The following is a 25,028-nucleotide window of genomic DNA, read 5'->3' on the forward strand; positions in this document are numbered from 1 at the left end:
TTACCCACCAAAAGCTTCATTAAATTTCACTTCCTCACTACTAGAGAAATCAGTATCTGTCATGTCATCAGACAAGCATCCAGGCATACTGCGGTTTAAGCAATAATCTTGTTCAACTGGACATTCGCCATATTCTGACTCCAGTAAGGAATGAGTTGGAATCATATTTAGCTCCATCCCGCTCATTAAAGATCTAACCTTAGCTAGTTCTGGCCAGCGTTTTGCTGATATATACATGTTTGCAATCAATTTGTAGTGACCAGGGTTGTTCGTCCTCATTGCCAGCAGCCTCTTTGCAGCTCGATCCCCAATTTCTGTTTTGCCATGGATTCCCGAAGCCTCAATTAGAGTTGCCAACATTGCAGCAGTTGGCTGGAATGGCATCCTGTTAATCATCTCCTCAGCCATCTTCAGCAAACCTTCACGGCAGTACAAATCGACCATGCAAGAAAAATGCTCCACCCTTGGTGCAATGCAAAATACATCAATCATCTCAGCAAACCTTAGTTGCCCTTGAGTTACCAGCCCAGAGTGGCTGCATGCTGACAGAACAGCAACCATAGTTACATGGTCCACCTTGATATTGTTGGCAATCATCTTATCAAAGAGCTCCAGTGATACAAGACCCTCTCTTTGCATTCCATAGCCCAAAATCAATGAAGTGTAGGCGTGCCTATCTTGACATTGCATCTGGTCAAACACTCTGTGGGCAGCTGCCATCTGTCTAGACTTTGAGTACATGTCCACAAGTGAATTCTGCAGTAAGTTAGAGCCAGTTAATCCATGCTTGAGAATGTAGCAGTGCATCTCCCTTCCATGACAGAGGTGTCCAAAACGTGCACCAAGTGAAAGCATAGTTAACACAGTAACATCATTTGGAACGACAGCAGACTCAATCATCTTTCTGAAAAGTAACATAGCTTCCTCGACCTGGTCCATGAAAGCAAATCCTGCTAGCAATGAATTCCAAGTTGCTACGCTCCGAAGTGAGCATGTTCTAAACAGACGGAAGGCAGAGCTGATCATCTGGCATCTTGAGTACATTGTGATCAATGAACACTCCACGCGCTCAAGCCTATCAAAGCATAGACGAACAGCCACACCGTGCAACTCCCGGCCAATTCTCAGATAACCATTCCGACCACATGCCTTGAGGCCAATCATGACAGTCACAAAATCCAGCCCTGGACTATGAGAACTTCTCATCTGCGACACCAGCCTCATAACCTCATCGTAATTCCCTGCCTTCAAGTTCCCTGCTGCAACTACATTCCAGGTCACAATGTTTGCCCCAGGAGCCTGCTGCAGCAGCTCAAACGCCTCGCCCCACATACTTGCCGACGCGTAACCAGACACCATCGCATTCCAGCTGATAACATCCCTCGCAGGCATTCCATCAAACACCCTGCGCGCATCCTCCAGCTCCCCGCACTTGGCATACATCCCCACCAGAGCATTCCAGACGTACATATCCAGACCATACCTCCATCTCTGAACCCGCTGCTCGATCCCCCGACCAATGGCGGCATCCCGGAGCTCGCCGCAGGCACGCAGGACCGACGGGTACGTGAACCTGTCGGCGCCCACGCCCAGCGCCAGCATCCTCTCGTAGGCGAGGACCGCGTCGCCCCACATCCCCCGGTCGGCGTAGCCCCATATGAGCAGGTTCCATGGGAACGCCCGCGCCTTCCATGCCGCGCGCTCGACGGCGGCTCGCGCGGCGGGGAGGTCGCCGAGCGCGATGTAGAAGGAGGCGAGCCTGGGGAGCACCGAGGGGTGCGCGCCCAGGCCGAGCGCGACGGCGCGCGCGTGCACCTGCTCGCCGGGGAAGCGGGCGCGCCGGGAGGTGCAGGAGAAGAGAAGGGACGAGAGGGAGGCCGGGGAGGATGAGGAGGTGGGCGGCGGCGGTGGCGGGGACGGGGGCGGGTCCTGGGCGGGGGCGGCATTAAGCCAAACGGGTGGGAGGCAGCGGCGGATGCGGAGGAGGTGGTGCTTGGACAGCGCGGCGGGAGGATGAGGAGGTGGTGGTGGGCGCATCAAATGGACGGCGCCACCGCCGCCTTCGTGGCATCACACCTCGCCGCCGGCCGGAGAGGGAGGCGGCGGGTGAATTGGGAATTTGGGAGGCTTCCAGGTCTGTGCGCGCGCCAACGCCGCCAAGAAGAGCCCCCTCTTCCTTTCCTTGCGGTCGATGACTTGCTGGGCCCACCAAATCGGTGGCACACTGGCACTCAGGGCTATGTATGATGGACTCCACTCTAACGGGCCGCGCCTGGGCTGGCCCAACAATCTAACGGGCCGCTCCTGGGCTGGCCCAACAATCTGAACTCAAAAAAACTGAGTTCTAACCAAACTGGAAAAAAAAATAAGAAAAGGAAAGGAAAAGAAAAGAAAAACAGAATCCGAGCAAGACGATAACAAGACAGAAGAAGAAAGGAACGAGGGAGGCAGCGTCGAGAGCTCATCGTATCGGCTGCCGGCGCTAGAGAGGATCGTGTCCCTGCAGCGTGGCCGAGGCCGGGAGGGACGTCGCCGGAAAATGCGAGCCGGGAGTAAGCCTCCCCTTAGCATCTCTGTAACTTGTTTAGAATATTATTAGGCATGTTTAGCAGAGCTAAGCAGATCCAATCTCATAATCGCTTCATATCTAAAATTTAACATAGAGAATCACTTTTCATAGTGAATAAAAAGCAGGAGGAACTGTACCAAACGGGGCTACTGCATCTCTGGTTTTATGCAACTGCAACGAGACTCCGTCAGACCGTCACTACCTGATTCATTAGAAGAAAAAACAAATTTTTTTTCTTTTTTATTCTTCTGTTTACATGGATTTGAGCGGGTACCAAGCTATTTATATTTATTTGAGATTAGATTTGCAAATCGGTGAAAAGTGAGATTAGGTGTTTCCTTTTCTGTTTGATGAGTATGTTCCCCTAGAAAACATAAATTTTGGCAGGGGATTTCAAGTGATTGTTTCCTTTTAGTGGATGACCATGCTTGCTTTGTTGCAGATGAATCGATTGCTCCAGTGAATAAACGAAAAGGCTCGACCTATCAACAAGAGGAAGATGGTGATTCCCAAGCTGTCCCCGAACTTCCAGAGGTACAGCATTGACAGCATTTTCATACCATGGAATCCTTAGGTTCCTACTGTAATATAACCGTGGCTTTTCTACCCGCACCAAAGCTTGATGGGACTATGATATGTAAATATTATTCATAAATAATGAGCAGATCTTTCTGTTCTGCAATTCTTTATAGTCCCACACTCTAAACTGAACTGTAATGGCTTTGGTTTCTTATATATGTTGCAGCATTAACTCCAGCAGAGAACTGTCTGTCATGGTTATTTAAAAATAAAAATAACGGTCTGTCATGAGAGGCTTCTTAGGTCAGGCAAGGATTAGAACAGGCCCACCTAACCATGTCAAGTTTGCCAAGTATGGTCAATCTAGATAGCTTAAATGCAAATGATGCTTTAGTAATTTACTGCTGAAGTGTTGTGCTGTAATCAAGTTCATTCAAGCGATTGGCACATTCATTGTGGCAAGATTTAAAAGTTCCTAGTTTTTCCACTGGCTTGACAATTCATGCTAGAGCATTGATATTGCTTGACAACACATTTTGTTCCATGATATTTTTAATTTATACACGATCTTGACATCTATTATCTCTTTCATGTAGTTATGAAGTTTTACATCTATCTTACACTGTGTCTGTCAAAATTATTTGATTCCATCTCCTGGGCATTGGTTTGTTTAAGCATTCAGGTGTAACATTTGTACCCCACGAGAAGTTACATATTGATTTCTACTGATTTGCTTTTTTGTCTATTTATTAGTTATGTTGTTGTTCAAGAAACATCATTGTTTGCATTTTGGTTGACACAAATGCACAACCACCATTTGTTTTGTTGGAAATAGAATGCATAGAGCAGTTGTTGATTTTACGGTTCTCCAATATAAGTAGGACTAGGTTTCATTGCTAATCAACAGTAGCAATTCCTTTTTAGTTAAAGGCTTAACTCTTCCCTCTTCGCAAAATAAAGAAAACGAGTTGCTGTTTAGTTAAAGGCTTAACCCTTTTCTGTTTTTATTGGAAAGTCACTAATGAAATTTCTTTATGCAATGCTCAATTCACCTGCCACAAATTCCAATTCACTGTACTACCTACCTAGTAATGCACTAATGCAGCACGCCTTGCAATCATGCATGCAAACAGCAACATTGGGTAGAACATACTCATCGTGATTCTCTTGTTTTTACTCTCCAATAAAGTAACCATTTTGCTTTACAATCTCAATGTTGAACTTTTTTACATCCTATGCCTATGCGTGCAGGACATCTTGTGCCACATACATTCCCTTATGCCACTACGTGATGCTGCTCGTTCTGCTTGCCTGTCTCGTTCCTTTCTGCATTCCTGGAGATGTCGTCCCAACCTTACCTTGAATAGCGATACACTTTGCTCAAAAGCACATGTACATAAAGAGGATTTCAGCAACATAATTGACAGCATTATGAGAAACCACTCAGGCATCCGTGTGAAGATATTGAAGCTTCAATTGTTTACTATCGCCTGTCACAATCTTGACAGCTGGCTTCAGGTTGGTGTTACACCAGGGATTGAAGAACTCACTGTTGTGGCAAGTATATTCAATATGAACTACAATTTCCCGTGCTCACTCTTATCCAATGGGAGTGGAAACTCAATACGGTCTCTTCATTTTGGTCGTTGTGCCTTCCATCCCACAGCTGAACTTTGCCCCTTGAGAAGCCTAACAAGTCTGAATCTGTATTTTGTGCATATTACGGGAGATGAGTTAGAGTGCCTTCTTTCCAACTCTCTTGTTTTGGAGCGGTTGGTCCTCAGTCATTGCAATGAACTAATTTGCCTGAAAATACCTTGCATGCTGCAGTGGTTCAGCTACCTGAGTGCTATTACATGCTCCAGGCTGCAAGTGATAGATAACCAAGCTCCAAACCTCTCCAGCTTATACTTAAGCGGAAATGTAATTGGAGAAACATCGCAAATGAAGAACCTAACCATGAACTGTTCAAAGGGAGTCTGTTATGCTCGTGCCAACCTGCCATCCATTATGCCCAATCTTGAGACTCTTTACATATGATCGGGTGGTGAGGTATACTCTAGAACTTTAGGTGTAGTCAAGTAGCGATATATGCGTATCACCATAGACATACCTGTGTATAATTAACTGAGGCATGTTTATTGTGCAGGTGGTCAATACACCGATGCTGCCTACCAAATTCCTCTACCTCAAGCACCTAACCATTTGCTTGAGATATGGAACTCCCCCACCCTTTGACTATTTTTCTCTTGTTTCCTTCCTTGATGCGTCTCCGTCGTTGGAGACATTGATCTTACATGTAAGTCACTGTTCATTATTCCATCCTGCAAAGATATCTGGTCACTCTGTTGGACCCATTAATTCAATGTCCCTTTCATTCTCAGGTAGGTCAAGGACCTATGGAGCATCTTCATGATTCGGTTCTTGGACATTCCTCACCTCTGAGGCAGCTGGCAGAACCCCACTCCTGCTCCCTCAAGAATGTGAAGATCACAAGGTTCAGCTCTGCGAAGAGCCTAGTTGAACTAACATGTCATATCCTCAAGAACGCAGTGCCACTCGAGTGTCTTACATTGGACACCCTTTATGGTTTTAGGTGTTCCGACAAATATTATGGCAGGTGCCAATTCAGGGACAAGAGTGTTCTGAGGGAAGCCCCTAGAGCGCTTGAGGCTATCAAAACCCACATCGAGGATAAAGTTCCCGCTAGAGTTAAGTTGACCGTCAAGGAGCCTTGCAGCCGATGCCATGCTGTTCCTGTTGGAGGATGGTAGGCAGGTGTCATAATAAGCTTTAATCACATAATCTGTAATCATTTTGACTTGAAATTAGATGAACCATGACCTGTCAGACGTGGGCAGCATTATGCTTTGCATATGCAGGATTCAGGCTGGTAATGTCAGTGCTTGGATCAGCCAAAGAAGCAACTGCGGGTTCAATCCAGCTAAAATGATCATAGGAGATGTGTGTGGCGTTGATTTTGAATACAGCTGCTGTGTACAATAACCTTGATCTTGCTGTCGAATAAGCTGATGATTGCTTTTGTTTTTCCCCGTCTGGAATTGAATAAAGTTCCCATTTTTTCAATGTTACAAATGCCACATCCCTGAAGACTACTTTTTTTTAGAAAAGGAACTAAATCCCTGAAGGTTACTTTGTGCACGACTCTTTTCAATGGCTTGTTGCCTGTCCACACTTGATGCCCCTAGATCAGCGCAGTTTTGTCCTTGAATTTTGTGAACAGATACGCAGAGTCACATATCAAACAGTATTCAGTAACAAGTGTCATTCTGCAGAAAGGCAGAGCAAAAGTGCAAGAGTGAAGACTGCCGCGGTCGTGGTTGCTTGACAGCAGCATTCTGCACAAAATGGCAGAGCAAGATGCAGCCGCGCACCTGCCGCCCACGACGGACATTCCCGTCCTCCGCGCGAGCTCAAGCCGCGGCTGCTCGCTCCGACGAAGCGAGCGCCTCCGGTCTTTGCTGAGGGAGACAAAGAGTGACGGAGCGGAGCGCTTGTGCTAGGGCTTGAGAGGGTGACGACGGAGCTTCCGATTCTGGCCGGTAGCGCCGCGGTGGCGGGGGAGGGCCAGGAAGACTGAGAAAGGGGTCTATTTGTAAACTAAGGGACTAATTTGCAAATAATGGGATCGCGATCATTAATCGCGATCCAAACAGGGGGTATTTACAACTATGAGGGGCTTCTCTGCGAAACGGTCGGCGCCGGTGGCGATGCAATTCGGCGACGCTGCGCTGCTACCCGCCAACCACCGCTGGCCTCGCCGCCGCGCGCGTCCCGTGTCCCCCTCCGTCTAGTTCGCGCCCTCCCACCCCCATCCCCTTCCTCCGGCCCACAGCGCGTCCCTGCGGTGGGGCGGCGGTCCTGCCTCGGCAGTGAAGCACTAGCGGCAGCCATCGCCGTCGAGAATGAACTCCAGGTACTCCTAGAGATACCCAATCGCCGTTGCATTCCTCTTCCGCCTTCCCCCAGCTCTGCCCCGTCTGGCAGTGCTGCACTTCGAATGCTTTCCCTGCTGATAGACCCGTTCCTAGTATATGTGGAAAGATAAAAACAAGTGTCAGCGGCTAAGATGATTGAATGTCTGTGGTTTTAAGTTAGCTTCTTTGATGGCAATGCCAGTTGCCAGTGCTTGGATCAGGCAAAGACACAACTGCAGGTTAATTCCAGTTAAAATGATCATAGGAGATGTGTGTGGCGCTGACATGAATAAGTTGATGATTGTTTTGGTTTTCCTCTGCCAGGTTTTGTCTGTTTAACTGAATGTATGGAACTGAACAAAGTAGCCATTTTTCAGTGTTCACATGCCACAATCCCTGAAGACTACTTTGTAGCTATGTCGATGCATAAAGTCAGTTTTCACTTTTCACATGCTCTTTGTACATGACTATTTCTCTCTTGTTTCCTTCCTTGATGCATGTCCATCCTGAGACATTGATCTTGGAGGTAAGGCACTGTTCATTAATTCCATCCTGCAAAGATACTTTCACAATGTTGGGTTCATTAATTCAATTTCATTTTCACCTTCAGGTAATTCAGGAACGTATGGAGCATAAATCGATTCTTGGACATTCCTCGGATTTGAGGCAGATAGCTGAACACCAGCATCGCTCCCTCAAGAGTGTGAAGATCACAGGGTTCAGCTCTGCGAAGAAAGGTCCATGCGCCTCCACATTGCAACTGCTTTGGGGATGCAGGATTCATGCTAGCAATGCCAGTTGCCAGTGCTTGGATCAGGCTATGACGCAACTGCAGGTTAATTCGAGTTAAAATGACCATACGAGATGTGTGTGTGGCGTTGACATGAATACAACCTTGATCGTTCTGTCGAATAAGCTGACCATTCTTTTGGTTTTCCTCTTCCTGGTTTTAGTGGTTTTCTTTGTTTAACTAACTGATGAATGTCTGAAACTGAACAAAGCTCCCATTTTTCAGTGCTCATCACATGCCACGTTCCTGAAGACTCTACTCTGTAGCTATGTCGACGTACTGTTGATTGCTTCTGAGCATTCAAGATCCATTCAACTTTGCTTTGAGTTTGGGATGTTCCATGGAGTACTGCAGCAGAGCCATGGTGGTATGGTAGTTCTCCGCTCCAATTGCGATGTTCCATCTAGCACTGTGGCGCCGCCTCGACCTCCCGTCCGTCCATCTCGCGCAGCACCTGGTCAGCCTGGCCATGAGGAGGCACCCGACGCCCACGTCCAGGCTACCCGGGTGCGCGGCGCGGGCGGAGGCCATCCAGGATGCGCCCTCCTCCAGGAAGACGGTGCCGGCCGCCGTGGTTGAGCGTCGCCCACAGCGCGGTGTCGCGGCCCAGGCCAAAAACGAGGAGGTCACAGGGCGCGCGGCGGGACAACGCGCGCCGCCAGGCCCCGTTCCTCCCCCGTAACCTGCGGGCTGCGGCGTGACGGGCGACGCCGCGTAGTGAAGCAGCGCTGCCGCCATGGGCGCCGGCAGCATGAAGCCGTCGTGGCAGGGCTCGTGGTGCTGCTGCTCGTGATGGCGACGCCCCGCTGTAGCATGGGAGGAGGTCAGGAGGAGATGGAGACCATGGGCACGCGGCGGACGGCGAAGAGGAGCGGGAACGCCGCACTAGCGGCAGCGCCGGCGCCTGTTCCTCTTCTTCTCAGGACAACCCCTTCCTCTGTCAACTCCATGATCAGGCCAACGCCATCGACGCCTGTTCGTGATTTGGATTCCTGTGCGCTTCATGAGTTCGATTCTTTGCCTTAACAAGAGGCAACTTATATACATCAAAAAAGAGAAACGGAGCAGTTGCTGATCGTTTTCTGTTCTGAATTTCAGGAAAAACATCCAGCTTTTGTAGTTGTAATAAGCGGTTCAACCAATCAAATCCTAACAGGAGAAAAACGTCACGAAGCATCAGCACATTCAGCATCATAAATCATACTAACAACAGAGTCTCAGAGGATAGCATTGGCCTGTAATTTGATTTGTATTCCTCTTGTCATATGCCAAAAACAGGTGTATGAATCAATTTTCAGGGAGTGTACTCTTGTGATATACAATTGACGACTATGGATAACCAACAAATCTTCAGAAAATATTTCAGACAGCCTATGCTAAGCTCGGGGCGGTAAATCTCTACATGAACAGGTTTTCTTTTTGCAGCTGCCTCCTGGGTATACCAAACCGCATCAGGGAGTCGAGTTTCTGGCAAAACAAAAACCTCTCCGCTTGAGGGACAGAAAAGTAAAAGGGATCCAACGCTATTCTCTATTCTTTTGATGGTTGCTGCTCAAATCGGGGTCCAGACCGAACTGAACCAAACTTTTCAGCGATCGGCCCTGATGTTCACGGTAGTATACAGCAGTGCCTCTGACTGGTCTCTCTCACCGTTGTGCTTTCCCTTTCCCTTATCGAGACGGGCTCTTCGCACCGCTTGTTGGATCTGTCGCTCATGCTCTCTAAGGATCTCATCCATGTTCACTCCAGGAGGCATCAATGGCCCAGAATAGTGGATTCTGTTCTTCTTTGTGCCATTTACCTACACAAGGAGGAAAAACTCTGATCATATGCCAGCAACAAACTGATTTCTACACTTTGGTAGCATGTGGGGAATACAGTCCATGTGCGACCATTTCCAATTGCATTCTATAGATTTACACTTACACGGAAGCATTTATATTGACCAAAGTGCCAACAGAATATAGGAATGGGGGAAGAAACTGTGTACTAGTATATGCAATGACCAAAGTATATTATGAGGCATTTAGACAAAACATCTATTTAAACGACCGTGGAAGTTTAAAACTCACCACTGTGGGCTCTTTATTTGCCACCGCATCATCCTTCCTATGGGAAGATGACGGTCTTTCTTGGAATTGATGAGTCCATTCGGGTCTGTCAGAAGGGTCAGCACCAGTCAGCTGACTGTATCTTGAACTGGACCGATGCTCTCTCAAATACTGCCTCCTGGCACTTTCCCCAAGGTTAGACATCTTAGGAGCATTGCCTCGCTGCCCAGCTGCGGTAGATTGGTTGGACATATCAGCGCCAACAATTTGAGAGGTGTGAAATCTTTGGGCCTTTGGATCCACTCCACTTGATCTGCCCAGAGTGGAGGAAGAACGGCCAGCATGCATCAAAGGAACACGCTGAGGGTAACCATTGTCTGCAGCCCTTGCTGGTGGATCAATTGGAAAACCAGAAACAGCATCCTCCTTTGGAGTGAACTTGTAACTGCCGCTTTTGGGATTCACCTGAACTCGGCGTTGCTGCAAAGTCATGGAACAAATTAAAGAAACAGAGGAATACAAAAGCATTAGCTGTTATACATGGTATATTTCATTCTGGAATTGAATATGTAGAATCTATGCATTACAGATGCACACTAACTTCCTAACGAATACTCAAATGGTTATGTAGCCTGCTAATCACTGTAATGAATCCGTGTTCCGTAAAATTAATGTGCATTTGATGGTTCAATAATCTCCCAGCAATATTTTAAAAGCTCGATACTGTTACCATTTTGGCACGAAAAAAAAAAGAACAAGAATGTAGTTCTTGTGCAATGGTTATCTACTTTCACTCAAAGATCTCGGTATTTTAAGAGTAAATTCAGTACCTGCAATCCACTGTTGCCATCAGGTCCAGGAAGTTGCTTCCTCCGTCCAGCTTCAGCTTCCTGTCCTTTAGCAGCTGCTCTTTGCCTGTAAACAAAGCCATGCTCTTGGATTAAATAAGAAATGTACAAACAGAAATCAGCAATGCGGCTTCTTAGCATGCCATGGTTGCTGAGAGAGATCACCTCCTAGCTTCTTCATCTCGAAGCTTGGCATCGTATTCCTTGCTTGGAGGATATTTGGGTAGACTTGATGGATCGCAGGCATAAGGCTTTGTTGTGAAGAACTATAAAAAGAAAACAACATATTAACAGCAATGTCACAAAACTCGTATTTCTGGATCAAACAACCTGATCCATGCCAATGATGTTGCATGTAAACACATAAATCTAGGAGCAGTTTTAGCATCTCATATGCATGCCCACGTCTAAGAGTAAAAGTCATTCCTGGCAAGGAAAACAAGAAAAGGAACATCTAGGGCCCAAGGCTGCAACTTAGGGGGAAAAAAAAGAAAAGTCACAGAAGAAGATAAAAGAAACTTGAAAATGTCAAAGTTCACACGTAGCAACAAATATAGGGGAGGTTAGATGAAGACCAACATGCCAAACAATGCAAAAGTACACTATACATCATAGTTTGGTAATTTAGTGCAGGCAATAAACGACATGCAGATTGAAAAATGGACAGGCCAACTTAGCGCACGCATGAGCCAGACATGCAGATCAATAAATGTAAGGGCCAGTACTTACTTCACTGTCAAGGGCAGATGCAGCGGTACCCCTATTACCAGGTTCTACAGCAAGTAGACGATCCAGTAGTGCTAAAGCTGTAGTAGGGAAGTCCTTATATACATCATTCACACATCGGCGGTATGGATGCTGAGGCTTGAATATGGTAGCTCGGGACAACTTCAGATTAGCCCAAAACTCCTCTGATGGTGAACCACAAAGCTTAAATATCTTGTGCAACTGTTCCACCTGAATGAGTTAACACAACAGAATCAACCATTGCAAATTCACAATGATAATAAAAAAATCTAAAACTACAAAGACGTATAATAAATAAACCAACCATTTATCATGAAGATAAAAAAGTTACAGATAATATTATTTACTTTAAACTGGCAGTGGTCCATGTGAAAGTAAAATAGGCCTATTATCACTCAACCTGTATGTATGTCAGTAATATAAGAATATGTTGTGGGATATAAATATTAAAAACATGAACAATTTCTTAATGCATAAACTACAGGCATCTTGAACTAAACACCATATCATTTTCCTAGCATTTTTAAATTCTCAACTGAAAATACCCTTCACTGTGCCAAGTACTCAAAGGAACTAACTCACAATCATCTTCGTAAATCTTTTATGCACCCAAATTAGTTTTAACAAATACTACCTCCGGTCGGTAATAGATGACGTTCCAACCGACCAGATTCAATTTCAAATCTCCAGTCAGAAACATCATGTGTTTCTGATCGGAGATAGTAATGTAATAAAACAAATGACAGATTCACAGAAATATTATAGCATTATTAGGAGCATTGTAGATAGAAAATATAGCATTATTCTTAGAATGCAACCATCTGCAAGTTCGATCACAGCAAGAAAAGCCAAATAGTACCTCAGTTCGTCCTGGCATGATAGGCTTGCCTGACAGCAACTCAGCAAGAATGCAACCGGCACTCCATAGATCAACAGCAGCGCCATAGTTAGTGGCACCCAACAAAAGCTCAGGAGGCCGGTACCACAATGTTACGACACGACTTGTCAAATGTTGCTTTTGGTTGGGATTAAAGAATGTAGCTAGACCAAAATCTGCTATTTTAAGAATGCCATTGTTGTCAATAAGGAGATTTGCACCCTTTATATCCCGGTGCAAAACACCACGGTTATGACAATGTTCAAGTCCAGAAAGTAGTTGTCGCATGTAACACTTGACCTGAAATGACCATTTTTCGAAGTGAGAACAACTTAAACCACAATACAAATGGAAAAGGGTTCATAATGGAAAGCCAATGGACACATCTAGAGGGTAAACCTGAGGTTCTGTGAATTTTAAGCCAGGTGTAGCAGCAAGTCCTGCAAGGTCATGCTCCATGTATTCAAATACAAGATACAAGCTGCTCGACATGCGCGACGTCACCAAACCTTCAAGCTTCACAACGTTTGGATGATCAAGCCTTCTTAAGATGTGAATTTCCCTGGCCATAAATCGGACACTCTCAGGGTCCATATTGGCAAACCGAACTTTCTTCAGAGCCACAATTTTTCCGTTCTCAAGATCACGTGCTTTGTAAACACTGCTGTATGTACCTTGTCCTATCTGAAATATTTATAGATGACATGAGAAAAGTTAGGATCAGTGGTTCGATGATGGTTTCAATTGTAATCAGGAACTTTTTCTCTAATGTTGCATTCTATTACAGAAGTAGAAAACAGTTGTATTGCATTGTTCTAAAGAAGTCGCCGTCTAGCAGGAGTAGCATTGATCAAGATGGCGGGTGTCTTGTTTGTCTACTGTGTGTACTGTGTGGTCTGTCTGGACTCTGGATCTAGTTAACACATTATGCCTGAAATGGAATGGCGTAACCTGTGATACAAAGTAAATTTCATTTTGACATACGAATGGAGTTGGCAGTGAGCACTGTGTTCCTAGTGTTGCAATCTTTTTTTCTTTTCAACCATTCCCAACCCTCAAGAATGACATTCCAAAAATCATATGCACCCTAGAAGCATGCCCAGTTAAACACATATCAAAACATCGTATGAATAATCAGCCACCTAAAACAGTGATGCCCAATAGGCAATAACTCATAAGTCATAATGATGATCCAGAAGATAGCTAATGAAGGTCCTGGAAAAGGAAAAAGTGATAAATTTGTCGCATAAGTAACAGTCGTCATAAAGACAAACCTTGTCCAACTTCTCAAAAGACTCTGCCCGCCGAGGCTGCCACCCGCGAACCGCCTCTGCTGCCACCTCTGTGAGCCATCTAGGCCACCCTGCCGCCACATGCTCCCCCTGGACTCCATTGGGCACATCCCTGATCCTTGGTTTGGCCTCCCCCTCAGTCCTAGGACCTGCACTCCTGGGCTCTTGCTCTGCTGCGCCATTGACTTGTACATCCGCCGGAGCCCGCTTCCAATTCCCAGCTGCAGCAGCAACTGCCCTCTCGGCATCAACGACACCTATCGCCAAAGTGGCTGCCTCCTCTGGCAATGCCGGTACAGCCTCAACCACCGGTGCTGGAGGCTTCCGGATCAGCCTCGCAGTGCTGGCATCGTTCCCAGCACGGCGGCCGGCGGTCGAGGACGTGGCTGCCACAACTGCCCCTTCCTCATCCTCCTCTTCCAAGTCCTCATGCCTCTTGCTGGAACTGTAACTAACCAGGCGCTTCAGCGAGTTGCTCGAGGGTCGCCGGCGCGGCTTCCCGTCCCCATGCTCGTCCCCGCCGTGGAATTGCTTGGAACTGACACAGCCCATAGGACGACCGGGCGATCCCGGAGAGGGACCTCACTCCACGAAGCCCAGACGAAGATTTCAAGAAACCTTCTCCCAGTACGCCTCCCGCATCTGGGCCGCGCATCAACACGGTTCAGGGACCCTCATTGCTGGCCGAATTGGAGCAAGAAACCTGCCCCCTCCGCAGATCCGAACCGGAATCCCACAGCACCAACTCCCCTCAGTCCAGCAACTGCCGAATCGGAGACAAGGGAGTGGCAGCGGCGGCACGAACTGCAACTGGAGAAAAGGAAAAAAACGGGGATCTTTTTCTCCAGTGCTCCGCCGGAAGCAGCGGCTGGGATGGGGGCGAATCGGGGTGGGGGAACCTAGGGGCGGGATCAAAATCGAACCTTGCCGCCGGAAATCGCGAGGCGTCGGCCCTCGGGAGATCTCCCTCTTCGCTCTTTGCAGTCAGTGATGGCCTTTTGCTTTGGTCCTTGTTCTGTTTGGTTTTTGGCAAGCACTTGGTCGTTTTCCCTTTTGTTCGGGTTGTTTTTTTTTTTTCGCTCCCCCTCTTATTTAGTCAGAAATTACGTTGGTTGGTGAAAAGAGGAAAGAGAAACAGATGTAGAGAGAGAGAAGCATCAATGATTTTGAATCCAATTACAAGATTTGGAACTTTGAATGGATTTGGAGAAAAATGATTATTTTTAGGACTGGAAAATACGTACAACGTTCAATTGCTTAGCTGTGTTAACTTGGATAGCTTATGAGTTTGTCAAACCCTTAGCACCTAAGACTTCTATATCTTGGAGAGAATAAGGTCAAAGGCCTACTACTCCTATGCAACGTGTTGAACTATGGATAGCGTTTGGCAAGGAATGGTGGTAGGAAATTAGAGGAAAAGAGTTGCAAGGCATGAGCAAGAAAATACATGTAGAAGCTGGTCTAACGCAAATACAAAAAAAAATTAATGCATATCTGATTCTTAATCATTTTCTCATTGATGATGATTAAGACCAAATTGATCCTTTTGATTACTCCATGTTCATTTTAGTGACAACACATGTACAACTAGGAGAGAATGCATTAGATGTGGTGATGGATCGGAGATGGTCAACAATCTCAAGCACACATTTTCCCATGAGAACATATGCAGCGAACGAACAATAATGCATGTGGGCAGACACGCCTGCACTCTGTCATTTTGCTTTGCTGCTGTCGTTAGGTTCATAGTTGATACCGATAGCAACATCCTCTATCAAGGTGTCAGCCTCTCGTAGATTTCCACTGAAAAAGAGAGTGAAAGGGTCGTGTGCATCCACAGGTAAAAAACAAAAGAGGGGGACTAGTCAAAAGGGACTCTATGCACCATGAGGAGATATAGGCATTATTCGTTGAGAAAAGAATTAACCTTTATTCTCTATCTAGATAAAGAGAATGTTTTCACTGAGTATATTGCCGCTTGTATACATATATGTGTGCGTATTATCTTCTCGTTACCTTATTCGTGTAAGGTCTTACGCATGTTGCATTAATTACATCTTACTCTTCCCGATCCGTCCCAAATTATAGTATAGTTTTTCTATACATATTAATATGCTCCATGTCTTGATATATATAGCAAAATCTATAAATATAAAATATACGTATAATTTGAAATGGATGGATTATCTGACAAAAGCATCTTTTTTTAGTGTGGTGGTGGCGTTGTAAGTGTTCGAATCCTGATACACACATTTTTAAATAGAAAAAATATTAATGCCCGTCCTTTTTAATGCAGAGAGACCAGATGTTACACTCATTATTAAAAGAAAAAAAATTACAAGCTTCATGACTTGGTCACGTCATATTTTTGGAACTAATTATAGCTTGCAAGCAAGCACCAGATATTCATATGTATAACTGTATAAGCACCGACGGACGAAAGAGATAATTCCCCCATCTTTTTTTTGCAAAACGATCTTGTGCCTTTGCTTGTGCTTGGAAACAACTCCTTGTGATTGCCTAAAAGGAACCACCACACACACAGAGCCACAGCACCATGAGAAATGGATTAAGAAATGGAAGCAGACATGGTCAGGTCAGTTAACGTGTTGCTTTCGGAGGGAGACTTGATGCCAGTTATACGCTGCAGGGCTGCAGCTATCGTGTTAGGGAGACTCATTCCAAGCAGAGCTTTCTTTCTAGCTAGGAATGGACCAACTAAAAGGATGCCACCATGCCGACAAGGAAGCAGCGCCAAGACAGCCGCTCCAGGCCTGCAAGTTCACCGATCTACTTGAAATCTATTGTAACTTCATGGCAAAAAAATAATGGGAACCAAATTGTACATCAATGGATGATGGCATTTGTTTAGCCATGTCGATTGTGGTAGATTTCGGCCACACCAGGATTGCCATTTCAAGTTTGCTACTGCACATATATTGGCATATTGCAACAAAATTTTTCATCGCTCCACATTTTTTTTCAACCTGCATGGAGGTTTTTTTTTCTTTTTGAAAGACAAGTCCTATGGCATATGCAGTTACTCTCTAGTCGTTCCCTTCTCCCTCTCCGCGGGTCTCCCCCATCGTATATTCCTTCTTTGTTTATCATGGCAAATACCACGACACTCTAATGAATCACACAAGTAGGTATTTGACACCAGTACCGTACCACCACACTACAATTCATAACCACTACAAAATCAATCTTTAGTTCCACCTAACGAATTTTGAGAAAATCACTATATCCAACTGTTAATGGTTCCTTATGATCCATCCTCTTCTATGTAAGACCCTGAATCCCTTATGCTCTTTTGGTCTGGCTTCGCCCATGGGAGGATACAAAAGAGGAGGAATGTTGCACCATTCTTTTTTATATATACATAAAATAGTTGCACCATCTATTACCATAGCCACTCACAATATAGGAGGAGGATGAGGGAGGAAGGAAAAGAGCAAGAGGGTGGCAGATTTTTTTATAAAATAAAAATAAAAAGGGCAAAGATTAATTTCCCAAGTTTTTTTTGGCGATTACATATCCTTTTGGCATGACTCAAAACTTAACATTCTATTCATGCTTGATTATCGCTCTGAAGTTGAATGGGTAGGAAATCAAGGTACACCCAATGGTTCTCAAAATAGGATTGCTCCGAGAAATTCTATAATTTAGCTCAAATTAAATAAAAATGCCTCTATGCTTGGGCAGTGGGCTATCAAAATATTTCAATTCTTGTAATGCACCGATGCAAATTTACCCCCTTTTTTTTGGAATAAAACATTCCAACGACTTTAATTTCTGTGAACACGAATGCTTTGCAAGCCGAAAAGGGCCATTCTGGGTCGAAATTCAATCGGGCCCCACCTAATCCCGGACGATCGAGCACACCGAAGCCCACACCCCCTGTTTGCACGCACACGATACAGCCCATCTAGTCACGCACAATTGTTTCGAGCCTCAAAAACTTCAAAACAGGGACTTGAGGGTAGAACCAAACAATTCACAGACACTTGAGATTGAGATGGTGAGAAATATTGACAATGTGGCGGTCCGACCACCACTGTGATGAGATCCTGCCTATTTACGAGCATTACAAAAAGAGAAGCACAGCAACAGCAACATTGTCTGAACTTGCATCCAAAAAGTTCTAGCAAAGCACCGAACCAAAACGTGCATCCCCGGCGCAGAGCCAAGCTGCCAACCACAAGACAATAAATTGCTTCAGAAAACATTGGCCGCAAATATTGAAAAATGCTGGTCTCGCCAAGACATGCTGGGGTTCAGATCATTCTTTGCAGGAACAGTAACTCACCAGTTGTACTGTCAGCTTGAGATCTAAATTTTCATCAGTTCCTGAAAAAAAATAAGACAATTCCGTTTCACTTTCTGTTTCTGAGGTTTACAGCAATTAGCAGACAACTCAAGAATACTGCAACGTCTTGTTCCAGTATCAAGTGTACTCATTTTATTCAGAAGTTCAATTCAGTACAGCAGCTTTTACTCAAATGTGTCAATCACCAATCAGCCAATTATCTTGATTCAGCAGGAACAGGAAGCATAGAACCAGCAAACAGGACGTCTTGGTTGACAAAAAAGGTCAATGAATAGATAAAAAAGTACCTCTTCCTTCTGCTTCTGGATGGATTCTATCTTTTTCATGTAACCGTCTGTGACTTTCTGCAGAATGTGCACAAGAAAGTTAGCCCCCACTCAACCTACCGAATAAGCTTTCTAAGGGATGTCGATGCTCGACACATCATTGGGAATCTCAGTACAGCTACAGGAAGAAATGTTTGAAAAAGTATCCTCACTTGTAGATCAGCAGATAAATCTTTCACGTTATCTTCAGAAAGCTTCTTTTCCTACATAAACAGATGCAGTACATGAATTTCATCACAAAGCTACAATAGCCTGCATAGACTAGTGCCAACTGAGAATAGCGTACCTTCTGTAGCTTATCATAAGCTTTGATTGCATCTCTTCTTATGTTCCTTATAGCAACCTGCAAAAAGAACATTCGTAGATACCACATTCATTAGGATAAAAAATGACCTTTAATGGGTAGAAAAAGTGAGGTAAAAGTGTCCAAGTAAGAAGATAAAAAGGGCAATATTTGAGGTGAAAACGCAGCAAGAAAGGTGAACAAATAAAACTTGGATAATACCTTGCCATCCTCAGCTAACTTAGCTACAGTTTTTGCTAATTCCTGCAGAAAAATCAAGAACGTCAGAAGGGTATCGAAGTGCCAAGAACTATAGGATCAGAGGAAGACATACAATTTTTACTAACCCAATAACATGAACAAACACCAAAACCCATGCCAAACTATGGAATGAAGGCCGTTTCTGCAGGCTACCCAATTCTGGGCCAGGCCTAGTTGGTCCCTGAGACCTTTTCTATTTTCCAAGCATAGTCAGGGCTAAACTTAGGCCTGGGCCAGGCCAGACTAAATTCACATAGGACTGGTAAAATTTATCAGCAAAGGTGCTGGGGTGTGATCCCACAGAATTCATAGACAATTCAATATGGATAAAATATGTTTTAGCAGTAGATTTTGCAGACAAGAATCTAAGTGGACCTTTTTACAGGTCGTTGCAAAGTGTATTGTTTTGAGACACATCTTGGTGTCTCTTTCAAAAAAAAAAGGAATGAACACAAGGACTTTACTTAAATTATCAAAAGAAAAATATTTATCTTTGTTAACAAGTTTTACATATTTACTTATGGTATTTGCACTTATTTCAACACACTATATAGTCTTGGGACATATGGAATATATGGCAGCACTTGCAAATTCTAGTCTTTTGATGAATCCGTAGTTTGCATGTTCTACTGAATTTTATTTTGGTATGCACAGAGTACCATTCTAAATTTGCAGGAACATTTCCTGACAACATAGAAAGGTGACACATGTAATGCACAGATGAATTTCCAAACACAAACCTTTCTGCGATCAGATGTCAGTGGTGGGACAGTCACTCGTATCACTTCTCCATCATTGCTTGGTGTTACACCAAGATTTGCAGCAACTATTGTTTTCTCAATAAGCTTGAGGCTGCACAGCACATGGGTGTGAAAACATAGTATGAAAACTCAACATTGGCTCTGGGCTAGAAAGTTGGTTAGATAGCTTGCCTTGACTTGTCATATGGCTGAATAAGGAGAGAAGTTGCATCTGGAGTGCTTATCTGTGCAATACTCTTCAAGTTCACTGGAGTTCCATAGTACTCAACCTGTAAGAAACTCTTATTCAATCATTGCTTGCTAAAATCAGTTCAGGAATTTATGTTACAGTTACTGAGCTATGAGAACCACCATCTTGTACATTGTTCCAGCCAAGCAGGAAATCAAACAAAATAGCTAAATGCACGCAAAAAGGAAAAGTCATGAAGATGTGTCCAACACATAGGAACATATTAGATCATGCAACAGTTGGTACTTCATAAGAGAAAAGGGGAACAAGGATGAGTTATCAAACCTCAATCCGGTCAAGCATTGCCGGGTTTGCACGCCCTGTCCTCACAGTGTTGAAGTTAGTTTGGACTGTTTCGATTGCCTTTTCCATCTTTTCTTTCTGAAGATACATAAGAGCAGCTAGTTAAAACTAGAGGAGCAAAACTTGACCATACAAAAGGGCATTTCCAATAGTGTATACAATTACTTACAGCCTGCTCTTCAATAACAGATTTTTCTGCTTCGATTTCTTCGATGGTGGCATGTGTCAAAACTGCTCTGATAACATGAGAATCACAAGCTAATGAAGACTAGTATGAAGGTCAATATTGGGTTAAATATTTATATCTGCAACCACTCGCCTCTTGTCCGAGTGTCGAAGAACAAGAGGCCCAGCCTGAAGTCCCGCAAAGTTTGCGGAGGAGTAAATGGAGACTAATTGCTTTGGGAGACAACCACAGCCTACAAAATAAGACACTGTTTGTCAACAGTTTGCCAAATTATTGATTTCAAGGGACACTGTAAACTGAGTATTTAGACTACATGAGAATCGAGTAGTGCAGTAGCATCCTCTATATAATGTAGACCATAACTCCGAACATTTCGGGGTAACTCCTATCAACAATAAATTTTATTGGCACCTTGTTTCATTGTTCGGTGGAAAAGCTTCCCGGGGTGTCAATTTTATGGCAGCATTGTCCCAAAAGCGACTTAGCAAGTATTGATTACTCCACAACATTACACCCAAAGCAGCGGGACTTGCATATCCTAAAAGCGAGTAGAAATTCTGATCCTGCACTGAGGAATGGCAGGCAAGCAAATAACCTAGGCCTGGTGTCTAGCCGTCTGGTGACACTGTGACAGTGACTGGTTCATTGCTGAAAACAATGTATAACACCACATCACTCTGCGTGCTCATGAAATGCTCGCGCGTGAGACTGCAATCCCGCGTAGCTTGCACACTGTTCCATCCCGCGCTTGAAACGGTTGCCCATTTTTAAACCGATTTCCCCCCTTGCTCACTACAGCTAGATAGACGCTCAAATTTCGCGCAGCGCGGGGAGGCGGTCGGGCGAGGAGGAGGAGCAGACCTGGGCGCTGGGCGAGGCGGTGCGCGAGGGCGCGCAGCGGGGAGGAGACCGCCGCGGGGGAGACGGCGTGGAGCGCCATGCGCGCAGCTGGGGAGGGAGTGGGGAGGGAGGAGTAGTGGCCAAGCCGCCAAAGGAGGAGGAGGAAGAGGACGGCGTGTGGATAAGGTCATGTCATGGTCAAGAGGGCCCTTCTGGTGGGCTGCATTCCAGTCCGGCCCGTCTCATTCCCATCTCTCCTCCGTCGGACGATCCAGCCCATTAAGGCCCACATCCTCCCACGGTCCGGCCCACCAGCCGCCTAACCTCATCGCCATCATCTTCTTCCTCCTCGCAAAGCCGGAAGGCAAAGCCAAACCAATCGCGAAGCAAAGCCGCCACGAGAGGAGAGGGAGGAGCCGAGGAGGATGGGGCGGAAGCGGAAGGAGCTGCTGTCGTCGGCGCCGTGGCGGACGGGGGAGGCCGCGGAGGACGAGGAGGCGGCCAGGCTCAGCCGCGAGGGGAAGGTCAGCGTCACCAACAACCCCGGGGAGACGGCCACCATGAACGTGCCCCGCAGCAGGCGCCAGGACCTCGACCTCACCGTCGATGACTTCGACGAGGAGGAGATCGACCCCGAGCTGCGCTACTCCTTCCAGCGGAACAGCAGGGTATATTACCCTCCCCACCCGCCCCCTCGCTTCCAATCTTCTGTTTTTTTTTTTTTTCAATTTCCCTCGTTCCTTCTCGGTGTCTCGCTCATGTGCGCTGGGCTATGTGCTCTAGGTGTTCGACTAATTGTTACCTTGAATGCTTGATTAGGTTGCCCTTGTAATGGATTACTACCCTGCGCTAGGAACAATTGGCAACTTCAGGATTCTTAACGTGTGTTGCGCACAATTCTTCCATGTGTTTTCGAAAAGTTAATTGAATTGAATTGTATTAGCTCGAAAAGAACAGGATTATGCTGACCTTCACGGTGCTAACCATAAGAATGGCAGCAGCAGCAGCAACAACAACATAGCCTTTCAGTCCCATGCAGGTTGGGGTAGCCTAGAGTTGAAACCCAACGAGAGCCACAAATCAGGGTTCAGGCACATGAATAGCTGTTTTCCAAGCACTCCTATCTAGGGCTAAATCTTTGGGTATATTCTGCTAACCATAGGAATGGAAAAGAAAAAAAATGCACCTGATTATCATTATCAAGAATAGCATTGCAATTTTGTAAACTGCAGTTTCTTAAGAAACTTGTACATGCTTGCATACCTCATAGGATTTGATGTCATGTCACAGATTCCACCTCTATACAAGTACTTTAATATTGTTGTTGTCAAGTTGGTGTTGCACTGAATTTATTGTCATAGTTAAAGCATGCAGTGTAGCTTTACTGCTATATTCAGTGCCAGCAATGGAGACAATGTCCAAATGAAAAGGTTGTGCCTGTCATGCTCCACTATAGCGTGGTACCGTTGCAGTTAAACTAGACACTTATGCTGATTTTGCTCATCACAGTAACATCCAACCACCTTGCTACTTGCACCATCCTATCATCAGAACCCTGAAATAAGGCATATTGTTTATCCAAGCTCCACAAATTCAGTTTCTTCCTGGTCATGTCTGCTTTTACACACTAGTGCGTGGATGGAGCAAATACTATGAGCACTATCAGGACCTGAAAGTCATTAAACACAGCTTAGGCATCTCACACTGTGTGTGATGTCTAAGGTTTTGTAACCACTTTGTACAGTACATCGTGCCACTGCTTTCAGCTTTTCAAGATCTATGACATTGTCTTTCATTTTTTTTTACTCAACTGTGCTAACAGCATGACCTTAGCCCAGTCTAATTATAAGCTCTCTGGAAGTGCATGCTTTATTTTATTTGGATATGGACATGGAACTAGGACAAATAGATAAGAAAAAATAACTGGATGATACCCCTTTTTTGAAGCATTTTACTTCTATATCGAGTGGATTATTATTCTATAGAAAATTTAGCTCTTGATTGGCATTCCATGCAATAAATGTTTGTTGTTTGTTGCTTTAATTATTAGACATTAAACTGGATGTTTTGCAGTTTTTGAAGAGAGTTTTTAGTGTGGACACACTTGTCAAGCCTCTTCCTCCTGTAATGGCATACAGTGTATCTCGTAATGTAAACTTTTTCTTCCGGATCTTCACGCAGTTCTGGGGTAAGCTATGTTGATCATATTGTGTGTTGGCAATCATTCTTCTGATCTTATTCAGCCTGTTTTTCTGGTTGTGTCATTGTAATAACTTAGTTGCCTTCTAGTTGCATTAATGTCTGCAAATTAAGAGCAAAGGGCTGATACCTTGTTCTGCCTGCAAACAATAGCCTACATATCCACGGAGCTGAGAGCATCTTATAATGTCTGCACTGTGAAGAATCATAAACTCCATAGTACCCACATGCCATTTCTTTTTCCTAGTCTCTATTATCTAAATCATTGGAGTTGGTGGTGATGGTGTGCCTGCCATCACCACCACTCTGCCCCTATACTTATTCTTATTTACCCACATACACCCCTAAGTCTGATTATTAGGAATTTACTCACTATCGCCTCTATGGCACTATTTCACATAAACTATGCATCCACGTGTATTTTTATGATTTGTTGTGCCGTTACAACACACAGGCAATTTTGATAGTAAACAATAGCAATAGAATTGCACTAATTTCAAGCCAGTACTTCCTGTAGGTCTCATGGGTGATAAATGTTATTGATGTCCTTCTCCAAACCTGAGGGGGAAAAGGCATACTAAATAGCATAAATGCTTGCTCTGGATAGTTGTTGTTAAATCAATGGATCTAGCTAACTTGTGATGTTCCCTCAACTTGTCCTAGTTCAAATTAGACACCATCGATTTTTTCCCGTCTCACTGAACCCTGTGTTGGACATCTTGCAGATGAAGAAGGAATTGCCAATGCACAGAAGTCCCTTGGACTGGGGAGTGATGATGGTTCCCGCCGGATGCGCTGATTGTAGTCAAACCATGTTTCTGTTCTGAGCTCAGAACTCGGTTGTCCTAGACACTGGAGATCTGTTATATGTATGCTTCAAAAGACAGTGTGTGTGTGTGTGTGTGGTGTTTCTTAAGTTTGGATTGTAATTTTGTTTATTCTGGTTTTTCTTTCATGCATTTTCTGCTAGTAAAACTGGTGGCATCATATATTCAAGTTCCAGATCTTGTACTCACAGTCTGCTCCCCTTTCTGCTTGAACTCGAACAAAATTGAATGAAATGTGGCTCAGTTTCATATCTTCAATCAGATCTACCAATGCCATCCCGGCTACCATTCATGTCAATATCTGTGCTTTCACTCGCCATGCTTGTGAAAAGTGAAAAGGGGAGTGTTACCATGCTTACCTATGGACATTTGCTGGACAAGTTCCCGAGCTTCATTCCTTTCACCTAAAACAGAGGGAGAGGCGCATGAAACTCCAAAGGCCAATAGAACGAAGTATCTGCTCATGCCCATAGGCCATAAACTAAATCCAGTTTAGCAGTTTCGTTTACTAGTCAAAACGAACAAGAGCAAATCTTTTCCTTTATCTTTCTCTCAAAATATGTGCACATTTGTTGGACCAGGAAGACCCTCCTGTATTTGGAACCCATAAACTATATGCATCTTTAACATACATATAACTTTAGTAGCTAGGGATCATATCTACGAATCATGTCCAATTGTGGATGTTGCATATATAGGACGGCATTTTATTTGATTTGCCACCTTAGTGTACTAACCGACCCTGCAACTTAACAGGCTCTGCATTGGCTGCTTTTGGTGTTCCAAGATTCAGAGCCAAAGGGAGTGGTCCTGGACGCCTTGCCGCTCGCCGCCTTTGCATCCTGGAAAGC

The 25,028-nt window shown here is 44.8% G+C and overlaps 4 protein-coding genes, 1 long non-coding RNA gene and 1 pseudogene across 7 annotated transcripts; 3 read left to right on the top strand and 3 right to left on the bottom strand.

The window, feature by feature from the left end:
- Positions 1 to 2,037, bottom strand: LOC117860696 (pentatricopeptide repeat-containing protein At1g71490). The gene is made up of 2 exons (XM_034744070.1): positions 1,957 to 2,037; positions 1 to 1,815 (listed from the first exon to the last, which is right to left on the bottom strand). Exons 1-2 carry the CDS (start codon positions 2,035 to 2,037, stop codon positions 1 to 3), a joined length of 1,896 nt encoding a protein of 631 aa, XP_034599961.1.
- Positions 2,007 to 6,175, top strand: LOC117861100 (uncharacterized; annotated as a pseudogene).
- Positions 6,176 to 6,541: 366 nt separating this feature from the next.
- On the top strand, positions 6,542 to 9,117 carry LOC117861101 (uncharacterized). 3 transcript variants are annotated; one of them, XR_011898471.1, is made up of 4 exons: positions 7,047 to 7,552; positions 7,637 to 7,861; positions 8,042 to 8,810; positions 8,915 to 9,117. It is a non-coding gene; the product is annotated as an uncharacterized lncRNA (long non-coding RNA). The 3 variants fall into 3 exon arrangements; XR_011898470.1 differs by lacking the exons at positions 7,047 to 7,552; positions 8,915 to 9,117 and adding an exon at positions 6,542 to 7,025 and having other exon boundaries at positions 8,042 to 8,811; XR_011898469.1 differs by lacking the exon at positions 8,915 to 9,117 and having other exon boundaries at positions 8,042 to 8,811.
- Positions 9,047 to 14,674, bottom strand: LOC117861097 (probable serine/threonine-protein kinase At1g54610). The gene is made up of 8 exons (XM_034744586.2): positions 13,614 to 14,674; positions 12,739 to 13,023; positions 12,322 to 12,639; positions 11,445 to 11,672; positions 10,881 to 10,981; positions 10,698 to 10,782; positions 9,889 to 10,347; positions 9,047 to 9,617 (listed from the first exon to the last, which is right to left on the bottom strand). Exons 1-8 carry the CDS (start codon positions 14,181 to 14,183, stop codon positions 9,405 to 9,407), a joined length of 2,259 nt encoding a protein of 752 aa, XP_034600477.1. The 5' UTR covers positions 14,184 to 14,674; the 3' UTR covers positions 9,047 to 9,404.
- A 2,940-nt stretch (positions 14,675 to 17,614) lies between these two features.
- On the bottom strand, positions 17,615 to 21,330 carry LOC117860840 (ribosome-recycling factor, chloroplastic). The gene is made up of 12 exons (XM_034744230.2): positions 21,173 to 21,330; positions 20,444 to 20,543; positions 20,294 to 20,360; positions 20,107 to 20,202; positions 19,764 to 19,861; positions 19,572 to 19,683; positions 18,793 to 18,834; positions 18,574 to 18,630; positions 18,440 to 18,490; positions 18,249 to 18,305; positions 17,941 to 17,981; positions 17,615 to 17,822 (listed from the first exon to the last, which is right to left on the bottom strand). The coding sequence occupies exons 1-11, from the start codon at positions 21,249 to 21,251 to the stop codon at positions 17,964 to 17,966; spliced, it is 777 nt and encodes a 258-aa protein (XP_034600121.1). The 5' UTR covers positions 21,252 to 21,330; the 3' UTR covers positions 17,615 to 17,822; positions 17,941 to 17,963.
- A 171-nt stretch (positions 21,331 to 21,501) lies between these two features.
- On the top strand, positions 21,502 to 24,435 carry LOC117860841 (uncharacterized). The gene is made up of 3 exons (XM_034744231.2): positions 21,502 to 21,819; positions 23,225 to 23,339; positions 24,076 to 24,435. The coding sequence occupies exons 1-3, from the start codon at positions 21,577 to 21,579 to the stop codon at positions 24,147 to 24,149; spliced, it is 432 nt and encodes a 143-aa protein (XP_034600122.1). The 5' UTR covers positions 21,502 to 21,576; the 3' UTR covers positions 24,150 to 24,435.
- Positions 24,436 to 25,028: the final 593 nt, after the last annotated feature.

This window comes from Setaria viridis, chromosome 6 (genome assembly GCF_005286985.2).
Source record: "Setaria viridis chromosome 6, Setaria_viridis_v4.0, whole genome shotgun sequence".
Classification (NCBI taxonomy): Eukaryota; Viridiplantae; Streptophyta; class Magnoliopsida; order Poales; family Poaceae; genus Setaria; species Setaria viridis.